The following is a 15,383-nucleotide window of genomic DNA, read 5'->3' as shown; positions in this document are numbered from 1 at the left end:
AACACACCTAAGACTTCTACAAGTGAAGTCCTGTGGGTCAGTGTGTCTCACATTTTATCGTGCATGCAGATATAAACACAGATTCTGTGCAGCAGATCTAGGAAGGAGCCCCAGGCACTGCCGCTGCTGCCACTGACCTGTGGATCACATTTTGATTCTTTGCCTTTGAGATGGAAGACGGTGTTGTGTTTTCTGTTAGCTCTTAAAGGATCTTATAAAGAACCTCATAAAGATCTAGAATCTTCTCTGGGAAACAATCAACTTAGGTTGGTATACATGAAGGTATCTCTCTTTCCATCTAGTTTTGTTACCTTCATTCTATAGTCTTTATGTTTTTTCCAAAAGATAGAAATTACAGAGCAAGACCCCCAAATTAGTATATGCTCTCCTATCAAGATGCACATTTACACCAAAGATCATAATTGTACAAAAATGATCATCAGTTCCCAAAAGAAATGCTTGGTTCATGGAAGGAGGTAGTGAAGCTAAATGTTTTGGGGGCAGGCAGTCAAACTGCTGCCAGCGGACCACCAGAATTACCAATTTCCCTCGTCCCCTGTGGCCTGTTCAGATTATTCAGGGCTACAGACTCAGTGAGGGAGAATTTTTCTTCCCCTTGCCATTTCACTTTCCCAGTGCCAAACATCTACTGCGGCTTCCAATGAATCAACTTCTCCTTCCTCTCCTCCCCCGGAAGCTCATGCTCCCAGTAAAATGTCACAAAGAAAGTGGAAGCAAGTCTTTCCCAGGCTGGACTTGTAAACAGAAAGCAAGAGTGCCATTCTTCACCAGGAAACTGACCCGCAAAGCTTATTGGATTCCATTAAAGAGCTTGAGAAGAAGGTCAGCTATGAAAACAAAGGGAACTCTCTCCATAGTTACTTCTGCTAGAGCTCCACCAACCCAGAAGTAAAGCCTGGTCCAAGGCAAAGGAAAAAAAAAGAGGGCACATTAGGTGAGTTCTAGGGAAGCAGTGGACTCTCGCAGGTGACTGCTCTGCATACTCTGCTTGTCTGTCTTCTCTTTCCCAGGGAATAACTGCTTCTATATTTATTCTCTTTTCTCACTATCCCCATTTCCACACTGTAATGTCTACTAAAGTGGATTGCTTAAAAAAATCCATTTCTTTGAGCCGTAGACACACAGAAGCACAGATATATCACTTATAGATATTTATGTACTGAGATATTTATGCCACTCATAGACATAGACTTCTATGCATATACAGTAGGAAATATAAAAATGCCTTTTTTCTTCTGAATTAACATTTAGATGCTTATCCAACTCTTCAATAACTGTAGCTTAAGATACAGGTGATGCTGACTTAGAAAGACCTTACAAAGTTCATGGACATTGAAATAAAAACTTAAACATGCAGAGTGTTCACTTCTCCCATATTCAGACTTATAATCACAGAAAAAATATTTCTAGGCGTAGCAGAAATTTATATAGAGTGCTTCTCTAGTAAAGGGTTAACGACGCTAAGGAGTAAGAATGTTAGTAATTGAGATCGCACGCTTATGTGTTTGCAAAAATATTTTCTGCATCACGTTCAAATCCCTTTGCAAACAGATAAATTACTCTATAAATCTTATTACTTCATGTGGATAAATCACACATGCAAGTTTACAGGGCTGGAGAGCTGGAAGGGAAAATCTGCTTTGGATAGGAGGATCTTTGGGATTCATAATCACCCAACGCTCAGGAAATGAAAAAAGGGGTTCTTACACATTAGGATTTTCTTCATTTTTACAATCTGCAACAACACAAGCACACAACACAATACGCACAATACACACACATGCCTCTCTAACAACGCTAGAGATCCCAAAGCAGGACACTGTGACAGCCAACCAAATTTATTTCTGAGAAAGGGAAAGAAAACTTTGCTGCTGTAGGCAGCTCTGCTACAGAACTGCTCCCTGATGCCCCAGGGTTTATGCACTATCAGCTCCTTGCTCACAGAACAGAGGTTTATTTTCTATCGTATACTGTTTTTTTTTTTTTTTATTGCCACAACAAGCAATATTAGCTAGATAGACAGACTGACACTGGATCATCTCATAAGGATCTCCAAGGAGAAAGTTTTCTTCTTCTTCTTTTTTTTTTGGTTGCTGTTTGCATCTGATGGAAATTCAAGGAAAGCTAGAAAAAAAGACAAGGGGTATGTGCAGTGGGTGCAGAGAGAGAAGAGAGAAGAGAAACACAGGAAAAGAAGCTAGAAGCTTTTCAGAAAGAGAATCATGGCTAGGTTCCATCCGAGTTTCTCTAGCTCACTGTCCCTTATTGGGGTCAAACTCCCAAGGACTTGGGACTCTTCCTTTCCAAATGTGAATCCCAAATGACACTTCAGAGTATGGCAGAGCTGCACAGAGATAGACTTTGAGGTCAACAATCAATATGGAACACCCATTTTATGCCAGTTTAATTCTTTCCTAACCTCTGTGCTTAACACCCCTATTCTTAAATAACAGCAATTTGGCAAGTTCCTCTTTTTTTTCTTCTCTTCATTGTTGTGCTGATTTCTAACCACATTCCAGAAAAAGATCAGCAACCAACCAAAGTTCTACAATTGATTTATTGCTCTCAATGTCAATTAGAAGATCCTTACAGAAGGTCTCCTATCCCAACTACTGCTGGGGCCAGAGCGAGAGCCTTGATGCGCGTATTAACACACACACACACACATACACACACACACACAGCACGGAGAATGCAGTACTGTGTGCCACTCTCTGAAAGCCGTAATTCAACAACTCTTCTTTCCCAATTAAGGGACTCCCACAAAACTCTGAAGTGCGAGGCATCTGCATTTATAAAAACGAGAATACTGACCAATGTCAGTAATACCATAGGTGAAGTTAAGCTTTCTTGGTAAGAGAAACAAGGTCCTAAGACCCAAACAACATTTAATAAACCCTACTGGTCCTTGACAGGGACCAGAATTCCCTTGAAATTTGTTGGCAGATACCTCGGCCAGTCAGTAAAAGGTACACACACACACACACACACACACCCCCCATCACCACTACCACTACCACCACCCCCCCCCCAACCCCCCAGCCTGCAGCATCAGGAGCTGGAGTTCAAGGAGATCACACACACACAAACACACACACACACTCACGCAGCAGAAAAGTTGCTCGAAAGCCCTACCTGAGGATGGCCGTGTCCCCCTGCCTCACGGTGATGTTGTCCGTGCCTCGGTTAAAATCCACGCTGCGAACAGGCAGTCCTGTGGGAAGAAGGCAGAGCAATCTCAGTAGGACCAGCGGCAACTGTTTCCGATCCGGCTGAACTCTGCCGACCATGGTGGCCACGCCGAGGTGCGGGTCCGTGTACTCTGGAGGGTGTGTGCGTGCTGCTCGCCGAGAGGGCTTTACAAACAGCGGGCTTTCCTCCACAGCAAAGGCAGAACGGGCTTTGCCAGTTTGTGGTCCTTTCCACTTTGCCTCTCTTTCCCTCGTTCAGTCTCTTTTCCCTCTAAGACTTAACAAAGCCCTCATAAAACCCAAGCAGAGGGGGGAAAAAGTCAAAGCAGCACAATTTAAAAGAGAGAGAGAGTACAAACATAAGACCCTCTAGAAAAGAGGAAGAGAAGGCTGCAAAAGGAAGGTGTTCTCTGGTCTGTCTGTGGCAGGATGCTCCTTTGCCAGCATCGGAGCGGAGCTCCTTCGCGCCGTAACCCACTTTCCCAGGCCGGCGGGCGGGCGAGGGAGCCAGCACCCAGCCTGCCAGGGAGAGTAAAGAAACCCACACAGCAGCGGCAGCAGCCCAGAGCCTCTCTCCCCCTCCTCCCTTTCCTGTTTCTCCCTCCAGCGCCTCTCGCTCTCTGCTCGCACCTCCCCCGCCCCCGCGGATTTCAACAGCCCCTCCACGTCATCCCCTCGGCCCTCCCCTCGGCGTGGCCCCTCGCTTTGCACAACTGCCCCCTTCAGCAGCAGCCAGCCTCAATGAAAGCCTGATGCGCCTTTAGGTTGTCAGGACAACAGCTCCATCTGAGGCCTGGCTGATTTCCTTAAGAAGAGGGAATGGAGCTTGGAGGTACTGTACAAGAGAAAGGGGAGAAGGAGAGGCACTCAAGCTCTGAAAGAACGGAAGAAGAGTCCAGGAAAGGGGAGGGAAAGGGTGAGGAAAGAAGGGAACGGAGATGGGAGGGAGAGAAAGCGAGGAGCAAGCAAACCTTGGCAGACGGAGGGAGTGAAACAGAGAAGGGTATGGAGGGGGACCGGTGCTGAAAGATGGAACGAGGAATGTAAAACAGAGAAGAAACTTGACGTTGGAGCCTAAGATGAAAAGCCAAAGTTGATTTCAAAACTAAATATTCCTGGCAACTAGCTCTTCATACTCACATCTTCTTCATGCTTTCTCCTGCACTTTCTTTTACAGGATTAAAAAGATTTATTTTCACTCATTCTTTTATCCCTCCCCCCTCTTGGAGCCCCCTTCTGAAAGATGGATTGGAGACAATGCTGGTATTGAGTGGTCTGGGGTGTGAATGCTTGGTTTGTCTTTTCCAAGTGCCAGCCTCAGCAGCTGATCCCTGATCCCTAAATCAACCTCTCTCCAGGAAACCCTCACTCAGTCCCACACGTGAGGAATGGTATTAAGGATTACTGTTTAAACGTCATGTTGCTCTTGCTACCGAAGTTTCTACTGGCACTTGCTTCTCAGAATGTTCACACACAAGGAAGGAGATTGGTATTTGCAGGGGGACTCTAAGGCTGCATACAGCACTCCAGGGAATGACAGCCAGGTTACCATCATTTGTCAGTCCTTCTACTCCATGAGTCAAGCCAAGTGATAAGGGCCATAAGAGGCCAACACTATGAGCCACTCATGTGAGAGCCCCAAACTATTAGACACCTCCCTCAGTACTCATGCTGAGGGTGAAAGATGGGGGTTGACCAGGCAAGGACCTTTTTCTTTTTAAATTTTATTTATTTGAATAGTTAAGGCATTCCTTCACATGGTACAAAAATCCAGTGGTACAGAATGCTGTATAGTGAATTATAGTTTGTCTTTCCTATCCCTGTCTTTAGGCAAGCCATTTCTCCTGTTGGGGTGCAACAAATATTTCCCGTTTCTTATACATCTTTCCCTAAATATTCCATGTACACACAAGAAAATTCACATACACACACATGTATTATGTCCACCCCTCTTATTTACACAAATGATTGGCCAAGGACACTAAAAAAAAAAAAGGAGTGTGTTAAGGAATCCTTATCAAGCCCCACCACGGTACCCTAAGGAGGTACTTCCTGTGCTGACACCTGCCTGTGCCCCCAGAATATTCAAAGAATTTATCTGCTGCATTTTATCAGTTTAAAAGGTAGATACACTCTTACAGATTATGTGAGGAAAGGATGGAAGACCTTAGGTTTTTTGAGAAAATAATTTGAAATATTGGAATCTGAATTGTCACAAATTCAAGATTAGTGGAGTTCAATTAATTTTGTTTGTACTGTACATTAATTTTATATAAATCAAGCTGTCCTATGTTGGGGCTGATACACTGTCCCCAGATAATAAGCCAATGATGTTCCACCATTAATTTTAATTCAGCTAACTCAGTTCATTTTGTCACAGAAAAAATTATTAAATCGAGTATTTAGTCTAACTACAAAACCCATAATCCTGTGGCTTCCAATATCAAGGGAAAATGAGCTTCAAGTAGCAAATGGAGATGCAAGGATTACATAACTCTCCGCCAAGATTGCAGGGAAAAGAGCACCCACCCCCACTCCCTGCTGCCAGCAGGTTTGACAGTCCCCGGCAGGCTTCTTCTGAGCTTTTAGAGATGAAGGATTGGCTTAGACAAAGACTTAGATATAACATCTTCTTTTGCTGGATGGTGTTTCTCCAATGTCAGGAGGAGGAAAAGAGAGACATAAAGGACTGGGGCCACTAGAATATCTATTTCCATTGATGATGCTGGGTGAATGGTGTGACCACCCAATGGGAACTAGACACTCTCAGGGGAAGGAGCTGATAGATCAAGAGTATGAGTATCTCTTGCATCGGTGCGTGACAGTTTGAATGAAGAAAAGAAGAGGTTTTTCCCAGGCAAGAAGGAAGTATGGTGAGGTGGTAGCATGTTATTTACAGCAGATGCTTATACCTGGTGTTTGACTAATGCCTATACTAGTAACCTCAAGTTACCAGTAGGACTGGTCTGGTCCTAGGATGAAGCATAAAGTTTAACATACTGGGGTACAAAATAACTCACACCAAAGTAGTAGGAATGTGGAATTTGTATCAAATCGATCAGATCTGAGGTTTGTCTCTACAATCACTCTGAGAAAATGATACATGAAGTTAATCAAGATTGTAATCAGAACTGTAATAGACATGCCTAACCTGCCTAAGAGGGTAAAATTGTAAATACCTATTCATATAGAAAAATCATATAATTCAATTAAAGGGTTTTTTTTAATACTTTCATTAAATAAGTCCATTTCTTGGCAACTTTTGTTAAACTAAATTGACTTACTGTGTGCACTGGAAGTAAAACACAAAAAGAAGACCACATTTCACTTATATGTGGAAGATAAACACACGGACAAAGAGAACAGTTAAGTGGTTACCAGAGGAAGGGGGTTAGGGGGTGGGCACAGGGGTGAAGGCGAGCACTTATGTGGGGACGGACAAGAAATAATGTACAACTGGAATTTCACAATGATGTAAACTATTATGAACTGAATTAAAAAATAGTTAAAATGGTGCATTTTATACTGTGTATATTTTACGACAATAAAAAAGCACCTTATAGTTTCTAAAAAAAACAATCTCTGATTTAGACTGTTTGATAATTCAGACTGGAGTTCTGAACAATCTCAAAATCATGAATTTTATTATGTAGGTTAATTATTTAATATTTATCATTTACATCCAGGTGGCACTTCAAATACAACTTTCCAACCCAACCCTTGACCCAGAGGGAACGCTCTAGAATTGATGGATATAAGAACAGAGGAATGATAGAATCTCAAGCCCACTCACATGGCTTATCTCATCATTTACAAAATAATAAATCTATTTGTGGGTGTACTACTGACTTCCACTTCAACTTTATGTTCTCTCAGAGTCCTTTCCTTTTTCACTCTCTCATGGACTCCTGGTTTCCTATCCTCCATGCTGTCTCTCTGAGATCTAATACATTCTAATAAATCCAATGGTCCATATATACTGAGTAACTTATCTCCTCCTAATGGTCACTCCCCCAAATCTACTCCAATATTAACTCCTCTGCTTGCTTTCCTAAGAAATGTAGAGAAAGAAACAAATAGATGAGTTACTGAAATTTATACAAGCTATTTTTCTGTAAACCACTATATCCATTCTTCCAAGAGGGCTGGCAAAAATGAACATACTTTCAGGTTATTTGTGAGGCAAGTATGGCTGTTAGCCATATGAAACAGCCATCATCACCCAAGTAAGATGATCTTAACTACTACTTGAAAATAACATACTGCCTTTCTAAAAGAGGCTTTAGAAGATTCTGGCACTCTCCAGGGACAAATGCTGCAGGAAAAACAAAAACTGGCTAACGTCTGAACACCCTAAGAAGCCTGAAAGGTTTATTCTTCTGTTTAGCTTTGTAAGATAATGGACTCACAGAAAATCCAGATGCAGCCTGGAATGTACAACTAATTTAGCTATATTGCTTGCATTTTATGCTAACCGTATCTATAATATTATTAATACACCACTCTACATTTCTACAGTTGTAAGGTCTTAATCATAAGAACGCCATGCCTCTACTTTACTTTCATAAGTGGAATTAGCATTTCCATATGAACTAGAAATGCAGAATTGTTAATACTTCTCCTTACGATTCCTACTATGACATTCTCAATGACTTCATCATAATTTAGCAATATTCAAGTATCTCAGTTTATGCTTATAAGCATGGCACTATCTCTTGTGAATTTCCTTTGGAGTTTGGCTCCTTTGAATATAGTAGCTTCATTCGTATGTGTCTCACTGCCTAACAAAATCAATCAGCTTCAAGTCAGTTAAATATTGTTCAAATCCTTACTATAGAACCCTCAGTGATATAAAGCCTTCAATCTATACTCTGCACAATTAAAATCACCCTTTCATGGCCTGCTTTTAGTTCATGCCTTTGTGGTTCATTGCTATCATATTGGTTTCTGATTCTTTGCTCACTCATTCCGTTTTGGTAGGTATTAGCGCTTGGATCTGTCCAAGTTTTCATAAGGTCTTTGACAATTTTGAGCTGCTGCTTGGGTCCTCCCACAACAGCAAACTTATTCTCATGTATATATATATATATATGTGCCTTATTATTGCATAGACATGTACTCACTAGGCTTTTGACCTTCCTCTCTTCCAGATTTTCCACTCTGCCAATAAGTACAAGGAGGTGGCAATTGCAAGTAATGCTGCATCTGCATTGCTGTTGATCTTTCTGATCTATTTCTTACATGTGGGAAGAGCATTGCAACATCTGGAAAGATGGTGGTAGCAGCATCTTCAGGATAGCAAGATATTAGTACAAGCAGGTAATCAGGCAATTATATCCTCTATTTGTGGTTGCTGAAGTGACTTGGATTCCTACAATCAGAAAATAGCCCAAGGAGAAATGAGGAAGAGTGGAGGTAGATGTGCAATTCTACACTCTGACATGCTCAGTAGGTTTATGATTCATTCATTCACTCAATATACTTGTATTGATGTGGTAGTGAATCAAGATAGACCAAGACTCTGTTCTTGTAGAACTTACATCCTTGATGCAGAAATAGACACGAACCAAGTAAATACATATTAAGATTACTTTAAAGAAGAAATGCTATGGAGAAAAATATGGGTGATACAGAGAAAATGACCTGGAAGTGTAATGAGGGGAACATATGTCCTGAAATCTAAGAGGCAAGCATGCAAGTATAAACAAGAAGAACTTTCCAGATAAAAGAAATGGCATGTGCAAAGGCCCTGAGGCATGAATGGGTATGTCATACACCAGGAACCAAAATGAGAACAATAAACCTGTAATGTAGTTTGTGTGTATGTTGCGGGAGGTAGTTGGAAAAAGCAGATGAGATCAGAAATTGAAGAGGGTCATAATGAAGAGATTCCAAGGTAAGGAATTTAAATTTTATTCCAGTGAATGGAAAGGCCAGTAAAAGATTTTAAGCAAGGGGTTGACATGATCTGCTTTACATTTTAGAAAGATTGCTCTGAATGCCATATGGAGAATGGATTATAGAAGGACAATAGTGGAAGCTGAGACATAAATAGAAGGAAAGCTTAGCCATCCAGTGGCAACTGGCTTGGACTGGGAGGATAGCAATAGAAATGGAGGGAAGATAGAGTTAACTAGACTTGCTCATTTGCGGGACACCCTCCCTCAATAGGCCACATTCTCTCACAAGTGAGTAATGTTTCCCACATACCAGCATTCTCCCTTACTGTACTAGTGCACTACTTGTGTTCCCTTGCAGCAAGCCACCACTCATCAAACGAGAACTGACAGAATGCCAAATACACTGTCATTTATACCAGCTGGGAAAAAACCAAAACAAAACTATATCCCAGTTGGTGCTTTTCTTCAGGTACAAACTTTGCTTACCCTTAATATGATTATTACATGTTAATTAAACGTCGGTATAAGAAAGTGTTTTGTCACAGATTAAGAAGTGCCTAACAAGATGAGCAGAGGCTATTTAATTGCTACACTTTACTAAATATTTTCTTACATATCTATATTTATTTAGCAGGCAATAGCTATCCTGCAAAATCTAAACGGAATGCCTAGTTAAATGTCTTGAGGCTATAAATCATGTAAATAAGACTAATATGTTTTCTCAAGAGTTTACTGACAATATTGAGCTGCAGGGCAAGTCTAGTGTTAGATCATTATATATTCGAAGGGTCCCAGAAGTTTGCCTGCTTAGAAGTGTCTTCCTTTCCTCTCTGTAAATCACATTCTCAGCCCTCTCTGCTTTTAGTAATGAATGTGGGAGCACTGCCTACATGAGAGGAAGAGGATTTACAAGATGTGTCTCATCAGTCATGTTGCCATGTATAAAACAATTCATTAAAATAATCAATATTTTTGAGACCTACCATATGACAAGAACTGTGCTAAGCTCTGGAGAAACAATAATGTATAAAATTAACACCCTGCCCTCATGCAATCTAATGAGGGGTATGCCATTCAAAGCCCCTCCTAGAGAAGGACCAAATATTGTCTTTGTACAGTTATAAGGCAGGCCTTTCAAATCTGCTTTCCATTAGGGAGCAAGACGAAAATTAATCAAGATCTATGGCCAATCCTCTCTGGTGATGGGCAGTACTGCACAATAATAAAATTCAGAGTTCTCATCCTCAGGAACCTAGGAACTCAAAATCAAGATGGAGAAGTAAGGTGAACACACATGCACCAGTAAGTAATCGAGGACTAAATTATGAGGGAGCAGAATCAAAACACAGTGGTAGTTCAGAAAAGGTAATCAAGAAAAAGGCTTCTTGGAGAAAATATTTTAGGTAACCCGTGAAAGATGTGTAAGAGGAGAATGGAGGAAGGCAACATCTTATGCAAAGGATGGCTGTGAGAATCAGCCTGAAACATAGAATGGTAGAGAAGCCTTACCAGACGAGCAGGGGGGAGGAGAGAGAGAAGGTTGGAGAGGGAATCCTGTGTAGTGAAGAATCCTGAATGCTTGAATGAAGAATCACACTTCAGCTCATCATTTCATATTTAGAAGGCTACTTTAGACTGTGGAGGAGTGAGGCGAGATACTGACATCTTAGGGAGATTATTTTGGCAATGGGAAATTAGAGGTTAGCAGGAAAATGACGCAGAGAAACTAGTTAGAAGACTAATAAAGTTTTTGGTGACAGGATGAGAAAGGGATAAACATTATTCATTATATACCCCATTGCTTTCTAATAACGATGAGGAATGAAGTCCTTACCTCAGAGACTTTACGTTAGTGGGGAAGGTAAGTTGTACGGAAGGATGTGGGGGTAGAGGTGGGAAAACGTTAGAATGGAAAGTGACTGTTTTTTGTAAGTTGGGGTCAGTGAGGGGCTTGACAGGCATGTTAATGAGTTTGGCTTTATTCTGTATGCAAGAGGGAGCCATTAAAAGCTTTGAGTAAGCGAGTGGCATAATCAGACCTGTGTTTTAAGAAGATAACTAACTGGCAATGGAGTGGAAGACAGATTGGGACAAGTCAGAGTCAGGGAAGACCAGTTAGAAAGTTTCTGAAATAGAACAGGCAAGAGATGATAAAAGCAGGCCACAGGGCAATGACGGTGGAAAGAGAAAAGAAGCGAAGACTTTTAGAGGAATTTCACAGAGCGACTGATGGGACTTGCCAACTAATTGGATGGGGAAGTTGAGGAAACAGGAAGGGCAAAAGATTTCTTCATTTTTTTTTTTCTTGAAGTCCAGGCTGATAAAATGGGAAAGTTGAGTTGAGAAGCTAGTTTCAGAGAAAATTTGGAAATTCTACTTTTAGAATTCTGGATTGGTTCCTAAATTGGTACTCAAATAGCCTGTACCTCCAGATGGACATGCTCACGAAGTTGTCACAGGAATATGACATTCTTCACAGGAGGGCTGTCTCTGAGTTCTGTAATAAGCTAAGCCCAGAAATGAAGAGTTTCCCCCCATATTATTCCTTGTATTTTCTCTTTCTTTCTCTCATTTGTTTTTGTAACTTCAATATGTAAATATAGCACTGAGCAAGTGACGTACCTGCCAATAGTATGAATCTCACCTTCATTTTTAAAAACACAAGTGCACATAGCAATTAATTGATTCTATGTTTCAAGAAGAAATGTAGTCTGAACTTGTCTCCCTCTGCTGGCTGCACATTGAGGTATCATGGGTCTTTTTAAACCAGAGTAATTGTAGAAATAGAAATATCCAATTATAATTTGTTATGCACAAGTATGGGACTTTCCAGTTCACAATGTATAGTGACACACATAATATTATATTTTGTCTTCACTGCAACCCTGTGAGATAAACAGTGAAAGTATTATTACCCCACTTGTCAGAAAAAGACTTTGAGACTCTGAGCCATTAAGGTCTCATGAAATTAGAGGAATTAGGGGGAAATCAGAAACCATATGCAACTGGAAGAATTGCATAACGTTAAAGCTGGAAAAGAGCCAGAAGATCTTCTTGCTCACTCTCCTCATTTTGCAGCTGAAACATGGAAACTTAGAGTTTACACAGTTATTTAGGATCACTGAGATTAGTATTCAGAGAGCACAACTCCCAAAACAGTGCACTTTCTATTGTACCATGCTGCCTGCTTAATAATGTCAGGATGTTAATCCTTTACACCATAGCTGAAACATTTACACAAGTAGGCTGAGTTGCATCAGAACAACCCATAAATATGCTAAACTTAAAAGCAAGTAAACTTATAAGTAAATAAAGTTAGAAGTAAGTAAGAACCAAAAATAAAAGGAAGGTATGTCAATTGGATAAACAGATAATAAGGTAAAGACAAATCCACAATTACCTGTTTGAATGGACCTTTTGGTCTGTCCTACCTGGGGTTCTAGAACCAGAGGCAAGACTTGAGCTGATTTTTAAGGATGCCAGAGTTTTGTAGATTGCATCACCAGAAGAACTAGAGGAAAATTCCTCACCCTCTAACTCCAGGGACACTCTTCCTCTTCCCTACATGTCTCCATAGACAGTCTACTACTGTTCTCTGGCTATTCATCCAACACCCTACTCTCCAAAGTTATCTCCATTCTTAATAGATATTCTCATTCTCTCTTGGCAAGAAAAAGAAAAAAAAAGCTGATTAAAATAATTTACACTTGTATGTGAGTGACTGATATATTCCAATCTCTGAAGGGATATGAATATTATACAAGGGAATTTCCTAAACCCAGTAAATCTCTAATAGGTAAAATATGCAGAGAAGACATTTTTGAATGGGAGAGTCCTTTAGTCTTTTACTGGCAAGAGATAGAGACCTTTGGGTCGATGACTGTGAAAATAGCTTAAGAGATCTGAAATTAAGGTAAAAAAAAAGAATCTACATGATCTTAACCCATTAAATCATAATATCACCTCACAGAGAAGAAAACTTAGCTTAGAGCATCAACTCAACACATTGTGCCTATAAAAAACTTTTTATACAGGTAATAGATATTGGTTGAGAATAGAGAAAAGATAATGTAGTGAAATTTTATGTAACACATATACATATATAAACAAATATAGACAACACAGCACATTTCCAATAAACTTCGTAAATATTCCCAAAACCCATGTCCAACAATAATTTATCAGTTAAAATTCTCATAAAGCTTTTTTTTTCAGTAGCAAAATCACAATTAGAGACTTTTTTCTCCAATGGTGTTCTCCTTTTCTGTTTCAAGAAAGCATGACAGAGTATTGATCTTAGGACAGAATCAGGTTGGTAAGTGGCTTTAGAAGCCTTTTATGATGTTTGGAAGCAATGAGAATGAGCTGATACGAGGACTATTCACTGTTTCGGGAAAAATAGGTTATAGGCAGAGCTTAGATCTAGGAAATATCTAGCTTGGATACAAGGACTAGACAGTTTTGGGAGGTAGGAGGGTAGAGAAAATGATAAGCAGGTACAAAGATTTGTATCGAGACAATACTAAGTGAACAAGAGGGAGTGTGAGCCAACATAGGCTATGAGAGAGGAAGATATAACAAAGTAAAGAGAACTTGCAAAGTGATAAATTATGTCTTAAAATAGAGCATTTTACTCATCAGCTGATGTGAGACAGTCTAACACTGGTACCTGTTTTAATGCATATAGCAACTGAGTAAATTTCTCTTGGGACAAAAATGACTACCTTGCTATTATGGAACAATACTAAGTGATGATTCGCAACTTCTTTCCACTCTAACCAATTTGGCTTACATTATTTTTGGTTTGTGATGTTATTAGCAATAATTTTTGGTTATTTAAGTAAATAACAAGAACTTACTGATCACCTGCTGTGTAACTGGGCATTCTGAAAGATCTGTGGGAACCATTCGTTATGGTCGCCATAGTAAGGTCCCTCTGTAACAAGAAATTTTCTACCTTGTTAAGAAAAGATATTCAACAGATGGATTGGTGAATGATTCAAAAATAGTATAAATTAAGTCTGAAATTTTGAGAAAAGTGCTCTAAATACACAGAAATTCAAACACATGGAGATCACTTCAACCTTCTATGTGTCAGTCAGGATACTAGGCACTGAGGTCACAAAAAACCACAAGGAAAGATCCTTGTTCTCAAAGAGTGAACAGCCAGGAGAGAGATGCAATTATTTGGGCAATGACAATGAATATCACCTGTGCAAGTGCCCACATGGTACTGTGTCCTCATAACGGAGGCCACAGAATCCAGACTGGAGGGAAGGTTTTCTGAAAGACATGGTAACTGAGCTGTGTACTAAAAGAGAATTCATCTGAGACTGTCAGACATGGGGGTGGGACCCTTAAGGATGTTTAATATGTTAACAGTTGGAAAGAGTGTGGGGTAAAGTTCAAGAGGGCTAACGAGAGGGATTAATGTCAAGAGTTAGGAGCCACCATCAGGGAACAAGCAGTGGAGCAGGGAAGAAAGTATCCTGACCAAAGGAGAGGATCTGTGCTGGGAGCAGTAGGAAGCTCCCTTAAATAAGAGGGTGGAGATGGATTGTTAAAGTTCTTAAGAGATAGGAACCAGCAAATCTAAACTTAATGCTTTAGTAAACAAGAAGTGTTTTATTTTCTTGGGCAGGTTCTTGAAAGTGGTATTTAGTGTAGCAGTTGTATAAAAGAGAGAGCCCAGCTGGGACACTGTCTCAGGAACTCAGGCTTGAAAGGTAATGACCTTTTACCGTGAAGGGGAGAAAAGGGTAAATATAAGAAATATAATTGTGTCAAAATGAATAGTTGACTAACTGGATGTATGAAATATATAAAAGGAAGGTATCCAAGATGAGTTCCATGAACCACCCCCCTTGAGTTTCTGGAGAATGGGATCATCACTGATAGACATCAGGGAGTTGAGAAAGCAGAGTGGAGTATATTGAGGAGTGGGGAGGTGAGAATTCCTCCTGAGCATCAGGCCATTTGGTTAGCTACTGCTACAAAAGGGAGGGAGGAAGTATGTGTGCTCGTGAATGGGTTTGGCCGCATGAGCTCAATCGGTATGAATTTCCCAGATGTGCATAATTAAGAAAGGAAAAACTCCAAAAAGAAACCATATGATCCTTTCAGTTTTGATGCTTATATTTATAATTACTCACAAACAAAATAGCATTAATTATTCTGTAATGTCCACTCTCTAAAAATATGATACACACTTTGGATGGAACATAACTAAAATATACCTAACACCTAGGCTGCGGGGACCTTACTCACTAAA

The 15,383-nt window shown here is 40.3% G+C and overlaps 1 protein-coding gene across 2 annotated transcripts in view; it reads right to left on the bottom strand.

Moving 5' to 3' along the window:
* LSAMP (limbic system associated membrane protein) overlaps positions 1-4,109 on the bottom strand; it is a 601,648-nt gene extending 597,539 nt beyond the window's left edge. The window contains exon 1 of one of the 2 annotated variants that reach the window (XM_001502660.5): positions 3,157-4,109. In XM_001502660.5, coding sequence (XP_001502710.1) covers positions 3,157-3,311 — 155 coding nt within the window. In that variant the 5' untranslated portion in view covers positions 3,312-4,109. The remainder of the gene's footprint in view (positions 1-3,156) is intronic. The other variant, XM_003363378.5, reaches the window with a different exon arrangement.
* Between the last annotated feature and the right edge of the window lie 11,274 nt (positions 4,110-15,383).

Source organism: Equus caballus, chromosome 19, assembly GCF_041296265.1.
Source record: "Equus caballus isolate H_3958 breed thoroughbred chromosome 19, TB-T2T, whole genome shotgun sequence".
Taxonomy (NCBI): Eukaryota; Metazoa; Chordata; class Mammalia; order Perissodactyla; family Equidae; genus Equus; species Equus caballus.
This window is presented reverse-complemented; position numbering and strand designations above follow the sequence as displayed.